Source organism: Nothobranchius furzeri, chromosome 2, assembly GCF_043380555.1.
Source record: "Nothobranchius furzeri strain GRZ-AD chromosome 2, NfurGRZ-RIMD1, whole genome shotgun sequence".
Classification (NCBI taxonomy): Eukaryota; Metazoa; Chordata; class Actinopteri; order Cyprinodontiformes; family Nothobranchiidae; genus Nothobranchius; species Nothobranchius furzeri.
Genome location: NC_091742.1, coordinates 95,288,493 through 95,300,907, shown reverse-complemented (window position 1 = coordinate 95,300,907; position 12,415 = coordinate 95,288,493). Strand labels below are relative to the sequence as shown.

General features: G+C 47.1%; 1 protein-coding gene across 1 annotated transcript in view; it reads right to left on the bottom strand.

Moving 5' to 3' along the window:
• The window catches only part of zgc:158659 (phosphatidylinositol 4,5-bisphosphate 3-kinase catalytic subunit alpha isoform), a 26,841-nt gene extending 14,426 nt beyond the window's left edge, over nucleotides 1–12,415 (bottom strand). Inside the window, exons 1-15 of the mRNA XM_070548414.1 lie at nucleotides 12,079–12,415; nucleotides 10,197–10,322; nucleotides 10,018–10,121; nucleotides 9,777–9,939; nucleotides 9,504–9,713; nucleotides 9,315–9,382; nucleotides 9,075–9,203; nucleotides 8,927–8,980; nucleotides 8,731–8,840; nucleotides 8,509–8,650; nucleotides 6,122–6,207; nucleotides 5,934–6,039; nucleotides 5,680–5,832; nucleotides 5,464–5,595; nucleotides 137–261 (exon numbers count right to left, since the gene is read on the bottom strand). Coding sequence (XP_070404515.1) covers nucleotides 137–261; nucleotides 5,464–5,595; nucleotides 5,680–5,832; nucleotides 5,934–6,039; nucleotides 6,122–6,207; nucleotides 8,509–8,650; nucleotides 8,731–8,840; nucleotides 8,927–8,980; nucleotides 9,075–9,203; nucleotides 9,315–9,382; nucleotides 9,504–9,713; nucleotides 9,777–9,939; nucleotides 10,018–10,121; nucleotides 10,197–10,281 — 1,667 coding nt within the window. The 5' untranslated portion in view covers nucleotides 10,282–10,322; nucleotides 12,079–12,415. The remainder of the gene's footprint in view (nucleotides 1–136; nucleotides 262–5,463; nucleotides 5,596–5,679; nucleotides 5,833–5,933; nucleotides 6,040–6,121; nucleotides 6,208–8,508; nucleotides 8,651–8,730; nucleotides 8,841–8,926; nucleotides 8,981–9,074; nucleotides 9,204–9,314; nucleotides 9,383–9,503; nucleotides 9,714–9,776; nucleotides 9,940–10,017; nucleotides 10,122–10,196; nucleotides 10,323–12,078) is intronic.

Genomic DNA, 12,415 nt, shown 5'->3' with positions numbered 1-12,415 from the left:
GTTTCTTCTACAGGATTGAAACTCGAAATGGGAAACTGTCAATAATGCGTGACATGAGTCTTTATTTGCGGGACACGTGAAAAGTAATGAAAATGCGGGAGTGTCCCGCACAAAGCGGGACATCTGGTCACCCCACCTGTGTCTCCAGAGGAAGTCCTTCTCCTGCTCTGACAGCTCGTACAGAGGATCTTTGGAGCAAAGAGAACGAAGCTGTTCTGCATCGGATGCTGAAACGGTGCTGTCACAGGCCAGACGACTGCTCTGAGACCCAGACAGGAGGACAGAGACAGGGGGACACAGAGACAAGAAGACATATTTTCAAATCTCATCCAGATTCACCAATGTCCTGTAGAAATTCGATTTGACATTATGATGTCTTATGCTACACCTGTCTGTATGCTACTTGTGCCGATCCTTTTCTACTCTAGTCCACAAACTCATAACCAAAGCAGTGGTCCACATCTTCATGGTCCAAAAGAAACGGAACTCCCTGTTGTATTTTGTTATGTCTTCTGATTTTTGGACCCTTTTCTGCTCTAAGCCTTCATCAGCATCAATCCCAGCGATCTGTCCAAGGACTCTTCAGCAGGAGACTGCAGTTCTACCACCAAGACCCCACCCTGGCTGGTTCCTTGCCTTTGCACCATTCTGGTTCTGGTTCTGGACAGGTAGATGTAACGTACCAGTGGTCAAGTTTTCACCAACAGTTTGACCAAAAGTAGGCTTTCACTTGCAGACAAAAACAACAAGCCAAAGAAGCCATAACGTCTTTGCTCAAGGCGCCATGCCAGACTCCTGCATCCTCGCTCAGAATGAAGGGCGCCCACCTCCAGTTCTTAAATGACTTTACAGCTTAAAGGTTGAAATAGTCAAATGAGTTGAATGAACAAGATGTTTAAATCAAATGTTTGAATAATCTGTGATGATAATTATTAATGTTTAACATACGCTTCACATAAGTGTTTTAAAACATTCTCATTCACACCAAGAGTTCACCATCTTTGTATCTGAAGGAAGGCGTGGCTTCTGAGGTACTTTTTGGTAAAGCCCTCAAATGTGTCAAATTCGCCAAATTTGTAAACAATGGGTTTTAGTAAAACAGGAATTACTTCCCGATTAAATCAGTTTCCAGCTGACTCTCGAACCGGCCAATTTCAGAAAAAGCATTTTGAAATCATAGGCGTCATTTTAACCGGGGACGCCGGGGACATGTCCCCGGCAAAATTCGTGATCGGCAGCTGTGTCCCCCCCACTTTCAAAAAAGCCTGCTGATGAGGATTTTTGTTTTACCAGCTCAGATCTTATACCAGGGGTCGGTAACCTGTTCCCATCAAAGAGCCATTATTACCCGTTTCCCACAGTAAAGAAAACACCGCAGCAGCCGCGGCGTTGTGGGCGGGGCCTACCCTCAGACAGCAGAGAGCTGCTCACAACAGGTGACAGCAGCCGGGGGCGTCGCACCCGTGGGGGATTCAACACCCACACTTTTCCAGCTGTTTTGCTCACCTCCACACCAGTCTGGTTTCTTTACGTCGCACTCACTCAGTTTGCCTCATCTCCTTCTTCACCTCCCAGCCGATGTCGGGTTTCCAGGAGAGCAGGAGAGGGAGGGACGGAAGAGCTCGACTGAATTCATAATTTTACATCTTGACATTAGCTGTACAAAGTCTGAGTTTGATAAAGTGAAGAACAACCATTTGCAGAGGTTTATAACAGGTGCGGCGCCAGGTTTTCATTTTTGGGTGGGCCACGGTAATTTTGGACGGACCTTAATAAGCAGAGACTTAAGTGAAGCAGGCAGGTCGCGCTAGAAAATTTAGTTTAAAAAGACGTCATAAATGTTTTCCCCCATCATTTTTATTTCTAAAATATGAAGTAAAAACTCACAATTTAATTTTCATTCATTTGTCATTAATATGTAGTCTACACCCGTGCGTTAAGACCATCTTCCAGTAAACGCAAAGCATCCAGTCCACCTCTCCAAATGCGTAAAATGTGCATCAGCCGCTAGTTAGGCGCGCCGCGCGCACCGTCAGCTGATCAGCCCAGACAAGAGCAGAGCAACTAGAGACAGAATAGAGGATGATTGTGTCTGGATGTGGATGGAGATTACATTTTACAGCAGCCTGATCATCATTTAAATACGTAAACCATCACCTGGCTTCTAGTCCACGCTATCAGCATTATTTTAATTGGTGTGTGTGTGTGTGTGTGTGTGTGTGTGTGTGTGTGTGTGTGTGTGTGTGTGTGTGTGTGTGTGTGTTTTCCACTTCAAACACTGGTCTAATCAACCAGACCAGCATGTCCAGTAACACATTAATGTTACAATTAAACTTGATTAACCCCAGAGCCGTGCGCACTGCACTGTACTGACTGTAAATGAGGGGGAAACGATTTAATCGGATCCTTTACTTTTCAACATGGTTTAATGTAAAGTTTCATTCAGTACAAACTTTAGTTACACCCATCTAACGAGACAGAGCCTGGATTTGTATTCTGAACAGTTTAAACATGTTTAAAACGGAGACGTGCGTGACGCGTCTAAAATTCGCACCTGCTCCGCTATTATGGAAATTAAACTAACAAGATGAATAACATGAAATTATTTTAGGCACAGACAACATCCCCCACACTTTTGAAAAGCTTGCAACGCGCCTGATCGCTCATGTACGTCTTAATTATCTTTCATTAGACGATAATCAATAAAACGATTTATATAAAATTGATCCAGAAGTTGTAGCCCGTCTCTGCCTTCAATTTTTGGTATTTTTCACCCTGTTGGTGGTTTTACTGAGCAGGTGCCACTTTTGTCCTACGTTTCTTTTTAAAACATGTTTAGACTGTTCAGAATACAAATCCAGGCTCTGTCACGTTTGATTGTTGTAATTAAACTCTGTAGGTGGGGAAGGTCAGACAGCAGCTCAGAAGCGCCGATATGATTACGCACAAGCGTGACGCATCAACCCGGTCTCACAGTAAGACCGGGTTGGAACTGTTCAGGTTTACGCAGACAATCTTTACATTTAGAATTAGCTTACAGATGTAAAATTAATGCAGTAAAATATAAAGCTTTTTATTTAAATATCCATTCATTATTTCACAAGCACAGAGAGCCGCATCAGATGGATGGAAGAGCCGCATGCGGCTCCAGCCGACCCCTGTGCTAGCCTACTTTATTGTCCCCAGCAATTTTTAAACCCCACTCAAGTGTATGGTTATTGTCCCCAGCAATTCTGAAAACAAACTGACGCCCTTGTTTGAAACCATCTTTTCCTTTGACGTCCAGTCAAAGCCTCTCTGCAACGCTGCGGGTCAAATCAGACAACCGGCTCTTCTAAGAGCCAAACAAACAGCCTTAGACGCAAACAAGCATTCCAGCTTCCCGTCGTCACCTGGAGAAAACTCAGACTAGACGGGTCCTATCGGAGCTAATCTACGAGTTCCTGGTACCTAGAGGTACATCCTGACCTCTTGACCCTGGATCTGAACGGGGATCTCTACAAAAAGGGTATCGTAGACTCAACCAATTGCATCGAATGTGATTATAAACAAATCTCTAGTTTACCAGACAGCCAAATTCTTTTACAGCCCAGACTCTACAAACTCTCAGATACTTAAAGAGCAAGTCACCCCCTACCAGAGTATTACTCCACTCCCACTTCGTGTTTGAGAAATGCAACAAATGCTGTTGCTTGGCACACCGAGAGGGCGGAGCCGCTAACAAATACACACACACACACACACACACACACACACACACACACACACACAGAGGCTCACAATGACATTGTGACATCATAACATCCTAGGGTACCTCTTAGCCAATAGCGGTGGCAGATTTAAATTAAAATACAGTGCAGGGTTTTTACCTGACAACGGCACAACACTGACAGTTTTAGGCAGAAAATATAAATTTTAACTTAAATGCACTAAAGTGCAAAACTATTGACTACACGTGTCTGCAGCACGATTAGACACGCATTTATATAGTTTATCGGGGAAAAAAAGTTGATTTGGGGGTGACTTGCTCTTTAACTCATTCACTGCCAGCCGTTTCCTGATCGGTAAAGCCCTTCGCTGCCAGCGTTTCTCACCGTCTTTACTGTTTTTTTAAGAGTCCTAGAACGTTGCGTGCTAGGAAGATGCCTACGCCAAAACAACCAAAACGAAGAGGAGACTCGCCTCTTACATCGGGAAGAATCCACGCGTTTCGAGCATTATCCGTTCTTTCATAGTCCGTTGTTGAATTGTGATCGGCAGAAGCTTTTCCGGTTCGCCCCTCACTTTTTTTACAGCAGCGGCCCAAAACGATCTCCTATCTCATGGATGTTCCGCTTCCTGATCACTTGATGTGTGACGTATGCGGATGAAGATCGGCTTCAGAGGTGAGATGTTTGTTCTCACGGTGCGGGGGCTCGTCCGACGCCCACACAGTAAAAAAACTGCTAATAACGACTTTAGTCGTCTTTGGCAGTGAACGAGTTAAAGCTGCTTTCCGGAGTTTTCCCCTTTCAGAAATGATGCATGATATTTCAGAAATCTGTAAAAGTGATTATCTCATCATGTACTGCGATAAAATGGAAGCAGTACGTCTTTTTTTTTGCTAAGCACGCCCCCTGCCCCACAGAGCTCTGTGCAATAGGAAACTGAGCGCCGACCAGAGCTAACCAATAGCGTTAGACTAGCGCTTACTTGCTTCAAATTTAAGGAATACCTCGGCTGATGCAGAGTTGGTGAACTTTTCACAGACAAGTAAGTCTCTAAAATATAAATATATGAGAACACAGCATGACAAGAGAATAATACTCGTAAAACAACGTGTTCGTGTTTTAGCTGTTCGTCGGCTACAGAAGCACATTTATAAACAGAAACGTGAAGTCGCCATCTTAAAAAGACAGAGGAATAGACTTTTTGTGTGATACGCTTGTCAGCCACTAGATGGTGCCATCGGATAAGGGAAATAATCCAGAAAGAAGCTTTAAGAAAGGATTTGCTAAAACATCTAGCTTCCATTCCAGCGTTCCACACATCACATTCAATCACTTCATATCCATTACATTACACCATCATTCATACTTGTCTTGTATAATCATTAGTTTAGGGAAATAGAAATAATTCATTTTTATAAACTATAAACTTGAGTTTGTCTGAATTAATACGAAGTGTGTTTATGATCCCTGAATAAGTAAATTAAACAGAATCTTCTGATGAAACATTCAAAGATCAGTCAGGTCGATATTTCATATTTATATGGAATATCACATCTTATTGGTCGGTTGTTACATAGGTAGCCACTCCTCAACACTACACAGCTATCATTTCAGATTTGATCCTGACTCCTGTCTGACCAATCAGGTTGGTAAAGAGCATCAAACGGACCAAAGTAAGCATCAAGACAGAACCACCTGTGGTTCCATCAGAAGGTTCTCCTATTGGTCCACCTTTAGAAAGAGGAGGACCTACCAGTCCGTGGCAGTAGCTGTAGCCCAGCTCTCTGCTGATGGTCCAGTTGGCGTGCTCTTCTATCTGCTGCTCATCAGGAAACACGACCGTTTGGTTGAACCAGGAGAACTCCAGCTCCACACAAGGAGTCTCCTAACGAGCAGAGGACAACGGAACGAGTATCGATCAGTTACCATCAGTCGTGATTGACCACCAGCTGCAGACGGTCTGAAGTACCTTGTTGGGATTTGAACCAGCAACTCCGATGGGGTTCAACAGGTCTTCCAGCCCATGGGGGACGGGCCAGAGACTCAGAGCTACCTTCCCACAGACCAGTATGTCCTTGTAGTCAAACAGGTTAACGTTCCCCCAGGCTAAAGGACAGTGCTCCTGGGGACACAGGACAGGGTGGGGAGGACAGGAGGACAAGTGGGTGGACAGGTACAGTCATCCTCCTCCACAAGAAGATCAATGGTTCCTTCCTGTCCTACCTCCTTGGCTCCTTTCCTTCCTTTCACAGAGCAGATGGACAAGCAGAGTCTGGCTGAGCGAGGAAGGTCCGCCAGGTAGAGGTCATAGGTCAGCCACTCGTTCCACCTGAGCACAGGTGTGTAGAGACGGTCAGGTGACCCAGGTGTGTGTGTGTGTGTGTGTGTGTGTGTGTGTGTGTGTGTGTTACCTGGGGTGGGAGCAGGGAACTCTCTGGGTGTTCACATTGTCACACATCGGTTCTCCCCCATGGTAGATACCAGTCCTCACATAGATCTACACACACACACACACACACACACACACACACACACACACACACACACACACACACACACACACACACACACACACACACACACACACACACACACACACACACACACATTTTTATTGCTGTTGTTGCATTCTCATAACGTCCACAGAGACACGCCAGACCACACAACCTCCCATGTGAACACTACCTGAGCTGTGATCACATCTGATGAGAACATGAGAGGACAGAGGACAGCAAGACAACCTAAGGAGACAGAGTGAAGACACATGGTGGAGGACAGATTTATATCTGAGACTGAGGACAGAAGGACAGGGATTAGGTATTGGATAGAGACCTTGTCCATGTCCCCAACGATAGACTGAGGGTATTGACTGAAACACAAGACTATGTGTTGGACCAGGACAAGAGACAAAGTTGGACACACACACACAGAGCACGATGTTGGACAAGGACAAGAGACACAGATGAAGACAGACACAGAGCACGATGTTGGACAGGGACAAGAGACACAGATGAAGACAGAACACGATGTTGGACAGGGACAAGAGACACAGATGAAGACAGAACACGATGTTGGACAGGGACAAGAGACACAGATGAAGACAGAACACGATGTTGGACAGGGACAAGAGACACAGATGAAGACAGACACAGAACACGATGTTGGACAGGGACAAGAGACACAGATGAAGACAGACACTGAGCACGATGTTGGACAGGGACAAGAGACACAGATGAAGACAGACACTGAGCACGATGTTGGACAGGGACAAGAGACACAGATGAAGACAGACACTGAGCACGATATTGGACAGGGACAAGAGACACAGATGAAGACAGAACACGATGTTGGACAGGGACAAGAGTAGGGATGGGTACCTTTGACATTTGAATCGATCCGGTACTAATTCCCGGTCCCTTCGAATCGATACCGGTACTTAACGGTACCAATTTTCGATACTTTTGAGTGTTTATTATTTTAATTCTCTTTTATAATTAAATATATATTTTTCTCAATATATAACAATATTTGATAAATATCACGATAAATAACATACAACTGTTTGTATTTTAACATCGTCCTTGTAGTTTTATAAGCTGATAATTAAACTGAAGCAAACATCTTTACTGTGAACTAAATTTATTGTGTGTCTTCATTCCTTTTGCCGTCTTTTTTTCATTTGATTTTTCCTACTGGGAAGTTAGAATTTCCGAGGAGAAAGCAAACGCACCATTAGCTGATAACAATGGTGGCAATGGAAGCTAACATATCAAGCTAACGATATCTTAAACAGTTTATTTAGCTGCTGGAGCAGATTAAAACGATGATGCCTCACACTTAGATCGTTGTTGCTGGTTTCATCTTCACCCAATCACCCGTCGCATTTAGTAAAGTGAAGCCAAACTTTAGAGCGCGTTCATGTTCTTCCAGTCGGAAATTCGGAGTTCCGAGGAGAAAGCGAACGCACCATTAGCGAAACGGAAGCTAACATATCAAGCTAATGTTATCTTAAACATTTTATTTAGCTGCTGGAGCAGATTAAAACGATGATGCCTCACACTTAGATCGTTGTCGCTGGTTTCATCTTCACCCAATCACCCGTCGCATTTAGTAAAGTGAAGCCAAACTTTAGGGCGCGTTCATGTTCTTCTAGTCGGAAATTTGGAGTTCCGAGGAGAAAGCGAACGCACCATTAGCTGATAACAATGGTGGCAATGGAAGCTAACATATCAAGCTAACGTTATCTTAAACATTTTATTTACCTACCGGAGCAGATTAAGATGAGGATGTCTCACTTAGATCGTTGTCGCTTGTTTCATCATCACCCAGTTACCCATCACATTTAGTGAAGTGGACCCAAGCTTCAGCGTGCGTTCTCTGCTCTGTTTACAACTCGCTCTCAGCGACCGACGACATAACGATCTTGCGCATGCGCAGCTGTCTAGGCAAGTTATCGTTATGAAGGACGGGTACCGAAACGAGGCACCGTTGGAAATGACGTGAATCGGTGCTCGGTCGGTACTATTGAATTCGGTCGGTACCTTAAAAAGTACCGAATTCTGTACTGATCCCATGTTGGACAGGGACAAGAGACACAGATGAAGACAGACAGAGCATGATGTAGGACAGGGACAATGAATGATGTATAGAAACTGAAGCGGAGGACAGGAACCGAGGACAGAGACACAGACAGAGGACAGGTTTCTTGTTGTCATATTTACTCATATAGACATCAGTGGAAGGGACTTGAGACAAACCCAGAGAGAAGGACGTTGGACAGAAGACAGAGGACAGGTACCTTGTCAATGTCCCGGATGTTGACGTTGATGTAGGTGGCACAGAGCAGCCGCACCCTCAGCAGAGTGTTGAAGGCCCACAGGGAGCGAGGAGGAGAGCCATCACCTCCTCCTGGACAAGGAGACGGCTGGGGCGTCCTTCGGCTGAAGCACAAAGACCTCAGATTACCTGGACACCCAGAGGACATCTGTACCTGCTCCTGATTGGCCATGAAAGAGTGTACCTGTAGGACGGTGTGATGTAGCCGGAGGCAGGAAGCTGAGAGTAGAGACTATCTTTGGACACAAGCATCAGGTGAGGGAGACGTCCCACAACAATGCATGAACGGATGTACTGCAGAGAGACGGGGACGGGTAGGGACAGATGAAGACGTGAAGTGACTTAGACAAAGAAAAGAGAGACAGGATGACGGTGATTACCTTGTACTGACTGAGAGGAAACTTCTCCAGCAGGTACTCGTCACAGCCACACACCTGAGGGACACACACAGGTGAGACAGGCAGGTGATCGGGTCAAGGGCAGAAGGACAAACAAGTGGTGGACAGGTGGAGGGACAGACAGGTGTACCTTGAGGATGTACTGGCCCTGGTACTCCTGCACACACAGGCGGAGCTGCTGAGGGGACAGGTGCATCGATCGGGTCTTCTTCCTGATGGACTCGGCGATCAGCTGCTCAGGTAAACTGTCATGACTCACCTGGATACAAAGGACATAAGTGATGGTGGAGGTGGAGACAGACCTGGTTCTGGTCCGATCTCTGGCTGGTTTTAGAGGTCAGTGGCCCGTCCAACACCTGTCCAGCTTTACCTTCAAGGTGTACTTCTGCTTAGAGTTCGACGGAGAAACGATCACCCAGATGGTCACAATCAGCCGGCCTGGGGACACACGGGGACACGGTGAGACGGGGACACCAAGCGTGGACAGAGACAGCGGTGGGATTTGGTGACTGACAGGTGAGACAGACAGGTGAACCCAGCAGGGGAACCGGATCCGTACCTTTGTCCAGCTTGCTGTAGATGTGTTGGGGTAGGTGGGGACTGGACTCCACGTTGGGGGGGTAAACATAAAGTGCCTGGCTGTGGGCTCCGCCCCCTTCTCGCTCCTCCATAGCCTCTCTGCACACGCTCAGTATGGAGCGGCGGAAGTCCTGGACCTCCGAGTCCTTCATCATCTCAAACTCACACACTGGCATCCCAATAGCAAACCCTGTGGGGGGTGCAGTGTAAGTCTGGGGGGTGATGATGTCAGAGGAAAGAGGGCGGGGCCTACCAATCTCTCGGTTCAGGATCTTCTCCTCACGGTTTCCCAGCGGCTCGATGACCTTCAGGATGGGGTGAAACAGACGAAGGTCACACAGACGCCGCGTCTCGTCGTAAAACTCCTCCCTCTCTGCCTCCTGGGTCACGCCCACAAAGATGTAGCATGACTCCTCCTGGCCAATCAGAGAGCAGAGATTAGCCCTGGAGTCTCACAGCTGGAGGGGGCGGGGCCATAGGTGAGAGCGCTGTACCTGCAGCAGGTGGTAGAGCGGGAACTTCCTGGCTTCAACAAAGAGCTGCTGCTTGATGCTGATGAGGGGAGTTTCTCTGAGACAGTCCAGACTCACCATCATACCTGGTGCGCAGGTACAGGAAGTAATTAGAGTAGGATTACTATAGAGTAGAACAGAATAGAAGAGAAGAGGCTCACCGTTGGGGAGGCAGCAGTCCACCAGGATCCGAGGGGGCATCAGGTGAAGCCCCCATAGTTCCCCTGAGGATGGCCTGGGTACCATGGCAACCACCAATCACGAGCTGCCTCTCAGCACAGGGCTACCTGCAGGGCGGAGCATACAGCTGAGGTGGCTCCGCCTCTATCCTGGACAAACAGACTGGTCGCTGATCCTGTTTATTGATCAGGATGACATGTTTATAACTGTAAGGAGAGGTGGAAGCGATCATCTAAACATCTGAACACGAACGGTTGGTTGACCCGCTGGTCTTCATCAGATCCCATGACCTTCTATGAAGTCCGGTTAGCCACCTTCACAACCAGGTAGGACAGATAAGAACCACACATCCGAGTGCGTGAGCCACGTGTGTGAGCTGACTGGTGACCAGCATGAGGGGGAGGAGCTAGAAGGTGTGGCTGCGTATGGGTCTTCACGCCACTGAGGCCCCTGACAGAGGAGAAACGGCCATGTCCGCTTCAATCATCTCATCCACCAACAACCGCAGCAGACGGCTGCTGCAGGGGATTGTGGGACATTTCTGCTGTGGTCCTTCAGGTTTTCCAACAACATCAGACCAGGAAGCATCGTTCCAACAAAGACTTACTCAGAATGTTCTTCTGTGCTGGTTTTAGATCCTGTATGGATCTCCTGGAAGAGATGAAATCTGAACAAACGAAAACGAGGGTTTACACCTCCAGGATCAGGGCTGAATGGCCCAAACCCATCAGAACTTGGACAACGGTAACCGTGGTAACAGCAGTAAATGAAGGGTTGGACAGATGTCCTCTTGTCTCTGTGGGATGTCCATGATGGACAGCAGCCTTGTGTTGGATCCTCGGACACTGATGCTGCTCCTCCAGCAGACCACAGCTCAGTGACCAGAACCAGAACCGGACCCGATCTCAGACCCGGCTTCACTAAAGGATCTGAGTTTTAGTAATCAGACAGGATCCACGCTGGTCTGCTGGTCCAGTCCAAGATCAGCATCTTTGGCTTTTGTTCTTGTTTACTTGTTTATTCTTCATGTTTGTGTCTGTTCTGGTTTCCTGTCTCAGCTGTCCTCAACGTCCAAAAGACTCCTAAAAACTTCTCATTGTGTGTTTTTATGACAAAGCTGTCAAACAAAGGAAGTAGGACACACACACACACACACACACTGAAGGAAACAAAGCCCCCCCCCCACCCCCCACCCCCCGCGTGCGTGCTTCCTTCCTCCCCTCTCTTCCTGTTGACCTGCTGATTTAAAGGGACAGTCCAATGTGATCTGACCATGAAACCGTGTTTACAGTAACACAAACATGACGTCACTAGTTACACAAACAAAACGAACTCAGATTAAGTCAGATTTTGTGAATCAGAATAATCTGAAGACTCAAACTCATAAAGAGTCTGCTTCCAGCAGCAGCAGCCTATAGGAACCCAACACTCAGAGATGAGCTGATGACGTCATGATGGAAAGATTTAAATAAAGTTTCAGTTTCAAACTTTTATGGTGACAAATAAATAAATACGTTAAAAAAACGGAGGTCGATTTTTAAAGATTGAATATCTAAATGACGTCAAGCACACGTCACGTGATCCCGTCAGCCTGATGAATTGTCAATGCCTGAGTGATTGACAGGTCCGTGATGACGTGTGTGTGTGTGCGTGTGTGTGTGTGTGTGTGTGTGTGTGTGTGTGTGTGTTAAGGTAAATATGGAAAGCTAAAAATCTGAGAGAGTAAATCCAAACGCCTCTCTTCATGAGCTCAGACTCTGATATGGTTACCATGACAACAGCAGCCCGAGCATCACCGAGGATCAGACGGACGAGCGGTCTTTGTTCTGTCAGCGCGCGGGCGGGCGCATCTGTGTGCTTTACCTGAGCGTGTGTCCGTCAGTCCCGCGGCGCGTGCCTTCACTCATAGCGACACTGCGTGACCGTCCGCCTGTCCATGTGTCTGTCCTCTGTCCTTATGTCCTCCTGCGGGATCAAACGGATCCATCAGCGGCTCCGCACAAAGAGAGGCGCTGGCTGCCGGAGACACGGAGACCTGTCAGTCTGACCTGCTGCCTGTCTGTCTGACCTGCTGCCTGTCTGTCTGACCTGCTGCCTGTCTGTCTTTCAGCAGCAGGCGGACTCTGTCCTAGCAGCAGCTGCGGGAGGAAGCGGCTTCTCGCCGGCTGCTACAGAACATCGTGTCTGCTGAGGAGGGGGC